The sequence below is a fragment of the Mus pahari genome, chromosome 6 (assembly GCF_900095145.1).
Source record: "Mus pahari chromosome 6, PAHARI_EIJ_v1.1, whole genome shotgun sequence".
NCBI lineage: Eukaryota > Metazoa > Chordata > Mammalia > Rodentia > Muridae > Mus > Mus pahari.
Window position 1 is genome coordinate 88705433 of NC_034595.1, and position 10803 is coordinate 88716235.

The 10803-nt window shown below is 53.6% G+C and overlaps 1 protein-coding gene across 3 annotated transcripts in view; it reads right to left on the reverse strand.

Annotated features, from left to right (window-relative positions):
• Positions 1 to 4495: 4495 nt before the first annotated feature.
• Alpl (alkaline phosphatase, biomineralization associated) overlaps positions 4496 to 10803 on the reverse strand; it is a 54680-nt gene continuing 48372 nt past the window's right edge. For all 3 annotated transcript variants that reach the window (XM_021199575.2, XM_029539933.1, XM_029539934.1), the window contains exons 8-12: positions 10546 to 10615; positions 9245 to 9379; positions 6399 to 6590; positions 5931 to 6050; positions 4496 to 5456 (exon numbers count right to left, since the gene is read on the reverse strand). In XM_021199575.2, coding sequence (XP_021055234.1) covers positions 5191 to 5456; positions 5931 to 6050; positions 6399 to 6590; positions 9245 to 9379; positions 10546 to 10615 — 783 coding nt within the window. In that variant the 3' untranslated portion in view covers positions 4496 to 5190. The remainder of the gene's footprint in view (positions 5457 to 5930; positions 6051 to 6398; positions 6591 to 9244; positions 9380 to 10545; positions 10616 to 10803) is intronic.

A 10803-nucleotide genomic window follows, 5' to 3' on the forward strand; every position in this document is an offset into this window, starting at 1 on the left:
TTCCTCTTTGCCCCCAGAACACAAAGGCTGCTGTGTGGCCACAGAGTAGGGTCTGCTCTCAGCCTCCTTCCAGCATGTCGCCTCTCTGCCTCTCAGACAGATCAGTTCCCTCTTGCCTGGCTTCGTCCTTGTCTTCAGCTTTCTGCAGGGTCGCCAGTTTCCTGGCTGGGTCTCTGTTCAATTCTCTTCCCCCGAGCGGTGTCCCTGATTATCAGTTGCTGCATGGGAACACACTTAGAATTTGTTTCTTTTCTGTAAGGTGGGACCTACCCTTGACTTCCAGCTGCCCCAAGACCTGAGTCTGCTACCCGGAACCCTCAGTAGAAAGTTGTATTTTGACACACACACACACACACAGACACACACACACACACCTACATTCATGTTCTCACACACACACATATCTTGCACACATACAAGCCTGTGCTCTAAGCTTCTGGCCTTGGCCTTGAACCCTGGCTCTAACCGTTGCCCATGTTCCTGTAGCTTATGAACTTTCTTGTCTGATCCTGTTGATTCATCTGTAAAATGGGAATAATAACCCTAGCCCTCCAAAGTTAGGTGGTAAAGAATAAGACAGGCCCATGCATGTCAAAGAGTGCTAAGGGACAGTGCCTGAGACCCAGGGGACGTCATGGAAATTGCTCACAGGATTGGGAATACTTGCGAGGGCATGTGTGTTCCCACTGTGCTGCAAGCCTACTGTGCACTGAGTCCATTTCTGTCTTCCCAGTGGTAAGAGGGAGGTGATCCAGCCAGTGGCCCCAGCCCGTTCTGTCCCTTCTACACTGTCACCTTACATGCCCAATCTCTCTGACAGTCACAAGGACGACCTTGAGGAACTGGGGAAAGGGCCTGGCGCCGGGATAGAATCAGAGGAAGCCACTTAGGGGTCCCAAATCCTCCCCTAAGTGTTTAATCATGACCCCTCCCCCACATCCCGGGGAGCACACCAGTGGGAGCTCTTCAGTTTAGCTCAGGGGGTAATTACAAACTTTGCTGACTGGGTCTCTCCCCCAACTCCCCCCAAGGAACCCACAGTCCTGTGGCTTGTGGGGCCGAGGCACTTGTCCTTAGATAGATTAACACCTTAGGAGCAGGGGTGGGGTGGGGTGGGGTGGGAGGGTACCAACCCTCTATAAGCGATGGGGCCTGGAGCAGGTTATCATGCCCTTTGAACTTCAGGTTGCCCATCTATAAGTGAAGATGACACGGTCGTCCACACAGGATAAATTAATTTATTACTGTATATGTGCAAGATATGTGTGTGAACATGGATGTAGGTGTGTGTGTGTATGTGTGTGTGTGTGTGTGTGTGTGTGTGTGTGTGTGTATGTGTGTGTGATCTAAGCAGCAGCTCCCTCCTATGTCTGGGGCACTTAGTATGGAGTATGGCACACAGTAGGTGTCTTGCTGACTTATGCTCTTTATCTCAGGGCGCTTGGTGTGCTGACACCACTCAGGTATAGGCACAAACTCCTCCTCAGCAATCAGAAGCCAGATTGCTGAGAGCCATGTCTGGGGCTTTTCCCACCTCGCTCCCACAGCCTAGACTTCCCACCCCGTCGGTTGTAGTGTGGTTGCTCAGCCTCCAGCATCGTAGACGTTTCCTCAAAACTGGCTGCTGAAGGGATGCTTCAGCAGTGGCGTTCATTATCCACGCCCAGCACCTTCTGTGGCTCCCTAGGGTCTTCATGGGCAACCAGCAGGTGTCTCAGAACGACACCTAAAGCTCTGAGGCCCAGCTCACCTCTTCCTATGTCACTGCCTCTGAATTCTCTTGGGCCCCAAGCCCTCCCCATGTCAGGTCTCAGCTCATGTGCCGCTCGCTCCCTGCCTACCACCTTCATCCTCCAACTAATTAGGTGCATGAGACAGGGTATCCATGAGACAAGGGTCAAATGCCCAGCTTCCATGGTGACCTCTGAAGGAGCTGAGAGCCGAACAGCGGGATGCCAGAGCTGGTGATCAAGCCGCTGACAGGACCCTCCTCTGTCTGCTGGGCTCTCCAGCTTTCCAAAGAAGCCAGAGACTCAGTTCTTCCAGAGACATCTAGAGCGTCCTGAGCATTTGTGGAGTTGATCCTCGAACTTCCCATCCCCCTCCCTCAGCTAGTACAAGGGTGCGATTTTTGTCCCCCAGAAATCTATTGATTAGAAACCAGGGTTGCTATCCCAGCCCCCCGCTGCGAGTCACCTGGTCCTCAGTGTCACTGTGATATATTAGAAAAAGGCAGCTGCCCAACCAAAACTACATTTCCCAGCATCCTTTGCACTTGGGGGCTGTCACGTGGCACGTTCCTACCAATGAACTCTGAATGGAAGCTAATGAATGCTCAGGTTGCAAACCAGGGTGCTTGCTGGCTCTACCATGGGGATGCTGTCCAAATGGAATGGATGGATATTCAGCACTTAGAGGTGGTGGCTGCTGGTGGGAAGAGCCTGGGTCTATGCCTCTCAGTCAGGTACCCATCTGTTGACATAGAAAGAGAGTCACACTGTGTTATGAAGAGGACCTGCCAGCCCATCTTTGTCCTTCTTGCCTGAGAAACCTGGGAACAAGGAGACTTGTGAGCCACTAGATGCTGATTACAATCGTGTGGTTGCTGGGGACAGAGGTGGGTCCACTGCTCAGATCCCTGGCTTAGAGTGGGATGCATAACTCACGTGGTCAGCAGCTAAACGGGTGTGGCCCCCATGGTTCTGGCTCAGCCATGATTCCCCCCTCATCCCAAGGCTCACTCAGCAGATGTCTCTGTCCCCTCTAGGATCCTGATTCCAATACCCACTTGAGGGATTCAGACCTTCAAGAAGCGAGCCGGAAGCTCAGTATAATGTCTGTGGTCCAGCCCTTAGCCAGTCAGGGCAGGGAGATGGAGAAATTAACATCCCACTTCTTCCACACCCTGGGGGTGACTCTAAAGTGTGTACCTCTTGTGCCCGGCGGACTTATCATACAACTAACTTCCTCGTTCCTTCTTTTTCTGTCTCCACTTCCTCCCAGTTCAATAACTCATGCCCACTTCAGGCCGAGACACGAAGCCATGGTTCACACATAGTCCTCGTGGTAATCATGTTCTTAGCTATTCACATGGATAGACTGTAGGCACTACTGGGGTGGGGGAAATGTTTGAAAAGGAACTGCTTCCACATGGATGAAAGGAGATGCTTTTATGACAGGCCAGAGAGATAGCAAAGACTGCAAAGGGATTAATTACTTTAAGATCTCAAGGCGCTGGGATACACAGTTCAAGATGAGTCCGGGAGCTCTGTCCTGGACAGCGTGCGTACAACTGAATTTTCAAGCCTCGCATCCGCTTAGCCGTGCTCCCCTTTTTGCCTTGACTGCTAGGAAGCTCAGGTAAAAACTTGCTCGCTGTCCTTTCAGGCCCAAAGGACGTCCATTCCAGGTAGTCAGTCTTGGTTCCCGCTTAACTGGTGTGAAGCCTTGGCTCCTGCTAAACGCACTGGCTAGAACTGCGAGGCACTGGCCGGGACCGGGTGGGCAGGAATTTGGAAATGTATTATAAACAAATAAAAGATGTCATTAAGTGCAGGAACGTTGGCATCGAGCAAATTTGGATTCAAGTCTCTGCAACGTGGGAGACCTCGACAATCACATGGCCTCTCACGCTGTGGGTGTCCTCATTCATGAAGTGGGTGACGGGAAGAACTCCCTCAAGAAGGAAGCTGACTACGGACCAGAGTTACTGGCTATAGGCAGGGCCCAGTGTTCACTCTCACAAGCAAAGGGACCTGAGGCAAGAGGAACAGATTTGGGGGACTCTGTACTCCCAGTGTCTGTAGCAATCCCAGAGGAAGTCGGCACTATTTGCTAGGCTGTTAGAGGCATTGAAAGGGAGAAAGCATGTGTCCACCCCATGCCTTTAGTATAACTCTGTGTGTGTGTGTGTGTGTGTGTGTGTGAGTGAGCGAGCACCACAGCACGAGGGTGGGAGGTGGCAGAAGGTGACAACCTCGTCTCTCGGACTGAGATTTTTTTTCCTCCTACCTACCGTGAGTTCTGGGGATCAAACTTGAGTTGTTAGGCTTGCATGATGGCCTTTGCCTCAACGGGTTAAGCCTTCTCGCCAGGCAACCATTGAGCCTTTATGTGGTGCCTGGCCATATGCTCAGCACGTGTTGATGAAGGCAGGAGTGAGTGGCGACGCGGCTCCTGGGCTATGAAGGGTATTTTGTGAACGTCATGCCGTGAAGGTACCCAGGTCACTGAAGCCCTCCCTGCTGTGGGTTTAGAGACAAAGGACTCTCTCTCCTCATACTGACCCACCAGTGGATTGTCTCCCATTACCATACGCAGCGGCACTGAAACACAGTGGATCCCAGCATCACAGCTGGTGAGCGGTGAAGCCCCCCTTTGTTGGCAGAAGCCCCAGCATCTCTGTTTGGCATGCCCTCACCCGAGTCCAGTTCTTTCCTCAGCCATGGGCCTATTTTGGTCTCTTTCCCACTGACCACAAAGACTCAGCTCTGGCCTCAGAAATATTTGGGACGTTTTATTTAAATGTCTTGTGTTCCCTTTTAACCAACACCAAAAGGAGAAATTAAAAAAATTTTTCTTTCTTTCTCCCCCCCCCCCCCCGCTATTCCAAACAGGAGAGCCACTTCAGTGAAGGGCTGGCAAGTCTCTGCAGTTGGGTGGGGAGTGTGTGTGTTCTGTCCAGCCGGGCTGCTCTTCCCAGCTTGGCCACCCTGGGTAGACAGCCAACCCCGGAGGTGGCTTCCTGGGAGTCTCATCCTGAGCAGACCTGGTCTTTCCCCCCAGGGAGGGTTGGGCTTGGGGACTGGCCGTGACTATGGGGCCCAGTGTTCCAGAGGGAAGGGAAGGGATGGGGGAAGAAAAGGTCAGATCTGGAATGTTCCATGGAGGTTGCAGGGTCTGAAGAATATATTTGGTAGAAAAATAAGGTGCTTTGGGAATCTGTGCAGTCTGTGTCCTGCCTGCCCAAGAGAGAAACCTGCCCTGCTGGCCAAAGGGCAGTAACCAGGGAATAAAGGCAGAGCCAGGAATCTGGCCCACGGAGGATTCCAGATGCAGGCAAGGCAGGTAGTGAACTTCCGTTCCTGCTTTAAGTTGCCTGGGCTTCTCCCTTGAATGTGGGCTGCCCGGTGGTGGGCCACAAAAGGAGGGGAGCTGGCTGTCCATTGTGGGCTTGTGGGACCTGGACCCTCAGAACAGGGTACGTAGGGAGAGCAGAGCCAGTGGAAGCAGCAGGACCCCTGGGGAGGGGCTGCTCCCAGAGCTGGCCCAGGCACAGTGGTCAAGGTTGGCCCCGATGCAGGAGGCATACGCCATCACGTGGGGGATGTAGTTCTGTTCATGGACGCCGTGAAGCAGGTGTGCCATCGGGCCCTTGGCAAAGACCGCCACGTCTTCCCCACCGTGGGTCTCGTGGCGCAGGGGAACAGCGGACTGGGCCTGGTAGTTGTTGTGAGCTGTAGGTCAGAAATATCTTTTGAGTGCTTGCCTGAATGTTGTGAGAGAGGAAACCTTTTCCTCACCCTCAGACTGGCTTGGAGGCCCTTTTTACAGGAGAGGAAAGCCAGGGTTCAGCAACCAGGGGGAGGCATTTCACCAAACACAACTGGCTTCAAACTAAGTCTGCCTCAGCCAGGAGACTACACCTTCAACCCCTTACAGAGGATTTATTGAATAAAGCACATGTGATACCTATACAGGCCAGGCACCAAGCTAGGCTCACCAGACCCATGTCATCGTCCTGGTTCAAGTCCCCAGAAGGCAAAAGTCTTTTAATGGAGAAGTCATGTGTACAAGGCTAGAGTTACTCAAGTACAGGAGAGAACCCAAACTGAGGTTCTGACTTAAATCTGGACTCCAGGACCCCGTCAGCCCAACCTCGAGGGATAGGGGACCCCTTCCCCTCCCAGCCCTGGCTTCTGCGGCCTCACCGTAATCCACCATGGAGACATTCTCTCGTTCACCATCCACCACCTTGTAGCCAGGTCCATTACCATACAGGATGGCCGTGAAGGGCTTCTTGTCCGTGTCGCTCACCATGGGAGCCAGACCTGCGCAGGGAAGGGGCCCAAGGTCACAATGGTGAAGTGGCAGCCTGGCCCTAACCGAGATCCCTGGGGTCTGAGGAGTTGTGATCCTCCTTAGGAGTCAGAACTACCTCCATGAAGACGCCACACAAGTGCCAGGTCTTTCCTCCTTCCAACTATCTCCTCTCTCTCCACGATCCTCCCTCTCCCACTCCTCCCTCTCGTTCCCTTTGCTGCTGTATTCTACACACCCACCCATCGCCCAGGAGTCCAGCTCTCTTGGATCCTTCCCCCTCCCCTTCCAGTATCTCAACTGTCATCAGTTCTCATGGGATGTGCTGCTCTGCTGCATCCCAGGGACAGGCTATTCACCGAAGATGGAGTTGCCCCGGGGGGTGTATCCACCGAACGTGAAAACGTGGGAATGATCGGCAGTAACCACAGTCAACGTGTCTTTCTGGGATGTCATGGCGCCTGCCTTGCCGATGGCCTGGTCCATCTCCACTGCCTCATGCAGCGCCTGCTTGGCCTTGCCCTCATGGTGTCCGTGGTCAATCCTGCCTCCTAGGGACATCAAGACAAAGGCCTCCCATGAGGCGACAGGGGAGGGAGCCCTGCCCTCACAGGCCCCGGGACACTGTCATCAGATTAACATCTCCTTGATAGGGGATGACAGCGACCTTCACCAGGGACTCCCTGTGCCAGGTCCACCTCAGGCTTCTCACGGCCAAGTGGCCTTCAGAGGGTGAGCAAGGAGAATGTAGGGAGCAGGGCATGCAGGGAAAGCAGAGCCACAGAGACGGGAGAACTACAGGACCCAAGCCTGGATCTCTCCCATGAGCCTCTGCTCCTGGCTCAGCATCCTTAGCTATTTTAAGGGGTGGCTGAAGCCTTCAGCAGAGGGAAAGGGAAAGAAGGGCAGGGGAGCATGCCTAAGTCCCTACTGTGTGCTTGGCATGAAAAAGAAGCATCGTGTTTGATTTTACAACAACCCTGGGTAGTGGGGTGTCTCAAATGGAGTGACTGAGGAAGCGTGGGGGGCGGGAAGCATTCCCTCGGGAGTACTGGGTAAGGGCTCGGGTCCAACCCATTCCGAAGCCCAGTTTCGTTCATCCATGAACATATCCCTATAAACAGAAATCATGGAGATGTCACCCTGGCACAAGTCCCCAGTGCCTGGGCAGTGTTATAGTGGCCTTGCAGAAAGGCCCATGGAAGGTTGAATCCCACAATGCTAGCTAGACACCTGGAGTAGGAATATGCAGGCCTTAGCTTTCTGCCGGACGCCACCTAGTGGTCACTCGCAGTTCTGAGGGTCGTGAGCTGGGGTGCTAGGGGGTGCTCCCTCTCCACTAACTTCATTCACCCTCACTGCCGGCCTGGCCAGTGGGTTGGCAGGGCGGGCAGGCTGGCCTTCCCTTTGTTGTGGTTGTGGGAGCAGCTGGCCTGGCAGGCTGGCCTGGCCCTGTTCACAAAGAGGACCACTCCCAGGGGACCCGTGCTCACCACCACTGGTTCCTGGCACTTCCTCAGATCAGAGGCCTCCTGCTTGGGGCCAGGCGGAGACCGAGACCGCTGTGCTGGTGGGAACCCCAGGGCTTGGCAAGAAGGCAGCCTAGCTGGGCAGGCGGCCACTGGCCTCTGGAGGGTGGAGGGGCCCAAGTGGCTATGTGTATATTGGGGACATGTGGTGTGTGTGTGTGTATGTGTGTGTGTGTGTGTGTGTATAGACATGCCCACATGTCTTCATGGAGTGAGAATATGCATATCTCAGCAGAGCCACCCAAGGGACCACAGAGGGCAAGGGCTGTAGAAATTCTGGAAGATTCTGGAAACTTTGTTACCTCCTATTGTTGCTCTGGCTACTATGTAATTACAATGGTCGCAATGGAAACACTGATGGGTAAGATTTACTCTCTGCTCCCCCAGGGTTTATGGAGTTGCTGTCTACTGTGTGCCCTGTGCTCATGGCTCCACTTGGGTGTGTGTCTTCTCTCAACCATTTTCCCCCTCTATTTATTTAGTTTTAAGCATTTTATTATTTATTTATTGTTTTTTGTTTGTTGTTTTGTTTTGAGACAGGATTTTTCTCTCTCGTACCCTTGGTTGTTTTGGAACTCACTATGTAGGCTGGCTTCAAATTCAGCTATATCTGCCTCTCAAATGCTGGGATTGAAGGCTTGCACCACCACCGCCTGGCTTGGTTTTATTCTTCTCTCTGTTTCTGTCTGTCTGTCTTTATCTCTGTGTCTCTGTCTCTCTCTGTCTCTCTGTGCCTGTGTGTATGGGGTGCCTGTAAGAGTCAGAAGAGGGTGTCGGATACCCTAGACTGGATTTTTGGCCAGAATTGTATGTCCAGTATTTGCACAATTTTTAACCACACTTCTGTGCCCAGATAATTTGCATAACCTTTATCCGAGGCTCTCGCGCCTGGACAGAGCTGGAAGTGGTCATGAAATGTCTGATATAGGTGCTGGGAACTGAACTTGGGTCTTCTGCAAGAGCTGGGTCTTAACTGCTGAGACATCTCCCCTGCCCCTCCACCTTTTCTTTTTTGAGACAGGGTCTCTCACTGAAATTAGCTAGGCTGGCTGGCCGGCAAGTCTCAGGGATCCAGCTGTGTCCACGCCGTCAGTGCCACGCCCCGTCACCCTGTGCCTGACTTTTTCACAAAGGTTCTGGGATCTGAACTCAGGTCCTGATGCGTGTGTGGCAGATGCCAGAGAGATGACTGAGCCACCTCCCTCAATCCTTAGTGCTTGCTTTATACTTCTGAGCAAGATGGGGCTGAGTCGCCACTCTAGGTCAGGAGACAAGTTTTGGCCTCGTTTTTTTACAAAAAAGCTTAGTGATGGTCCCACGGCCATGGATGTTAGCATGTGGACAAGAACCCAATGTCATCTCCCTGGCCGCTGACAGCCACAGGGCGCTTGGAATTTCTTTTGCACGGGTGATGCTTACAGTCTGGATGGCCCTCCACAGCCAGGACTGAGAGAAAGACGCCTCAAAGGAAGATGGCTTCTCCTCTGCCAGGAAGCCCTCTTAGATAGGGCTGGCAGACGACAGGCAGTCTCCCCCTTCTTTGAATTCTCACCATCTTTGTTTGCCGGGAGCATCCACCGAATCCACTCTTCACCTCAAAACTGGCAGTTCCCTGTACCATTCCATCGCCTAACCCACGCCATGTTTCTGCAAGGTTTGTCTCCACCACTTCCTACCTTCCACGAGCAAGAAGAAGCCTTTGGGATTCTTTGTCAGGATCCGGAGGGCCACCTCCACCATCTCGGAGAGCGAAGGGTCAGTCAGGTTGTTTCGATTCAATTCATACTGCATGTCCCCGGGCTCAAAGAGACCTGCGGACATGACAAGAATATGGGTGCCAAGAGCCCCCCCCCGAGCCTACTGTGAGGACCCCAAGGAATCCAGTGTGTCACAGAGGATACAAGACCCCCTACACTCAACTTGGAGTAGATACAGGATGGGGCTTACCTGGGAGGCTCTGCGGACCCAGAAATGGATTCATAGTTTTCATTCTTTTCACAGCCTACTTCCCCAGGGGCATGGGGCCAATGGCCCCACCCCTACCACCAGGGCTACGGGATCTACAGCTCACTTTGGCAAGGGTACGAGGGCCTAGAGTTTACCTAATCAGGGGCACAGGGACCTAGAGCTCACCTCATCAGGAATATGAGGCCTACAGGCCATCTCACAGGGGCAAGGGATCTGTAGTGTACCTCACTAGGGCCACAGGGGTCTAGAGCCCACCTCACAGGGGCACAGGGTGGGGGTGCCTATGGCCCAATTTGCAGAGGAAGAGGAAAAATAGGAGGAGGAGGTGGTAGTGGTGGTGGAGGAGGAGGAGGAGGAGGCGGTGGCTCCAAGGGGACCAACAACTTGCTGTTTTCAGCAGGTGAAAGGGCAGATCTGTGACTCAAACCCAAGAGGCCGCAGCACCACATCTCTGAGGCAGTGGACTCTGGACTGGGCTCAGTGGGGACAACATAAGCATGTGCATATTATAGGTGAGGTCTGAGGGCACAGTGGCCTGCGCAGTGAAGCGGCAGAAACCCAGGGGTCATTGTCTCTTCTGCTCTCTGTCCTCAGTGTACCCCTATGAGCGCCATCCCTCATCTCGTCACCATGCAGCGGCCAAACATCAGCTCCAGGGAGCCCAGCGCACCCTCCATGCCACGCCACCTCGCACCAGCAGGAGCTGACCTCCTCCAAGGCGGTGTGAGCCACCAGGCTCCAGAGTGCCCCTCCCTTTGCTGGCCCCTACTTTCTAGGGAACAGGAGTTACCCCAAGGACCAACAGAACCTTGCCCAGCTGGTTTTGCCTGGTGTGCTGTGTGCTCCCCCTTCTCCAAACTTGGATTGTTTTTTTGTTTTTTTTTTTAATGCCAACTGGGGTTCATCTCCTGCACAGCTTAACTCCACAAACCAAACCTTTCCTCCCTCTGCACCCCGGAAGGCCTCTCTCCTACAACTGCAAGCCGAGGGCTCACCACCTTCTACTTACCTAAGAGGTAGTCCACCCGGGAGGGGTCAAGAGCCAGCAGTTCAGTGCGGTTCCAGACATAGTGGGAATGCTGAGGGTGGGAGGGGCTGTGTCAGCACAGGCCCGGAAGGCCAAGGAAAAGCCCCAGCTGACCTCAGAGTCAGGGTGGTCCCGTCCCCCCGCAGAGTTCAGCACCCTGCCCTGAGCACCTAGCACCTCTGTACTCAGGAAGTGACAGATGTGACAGATGTGACAGATGTGACAGATGTGACAGATGTG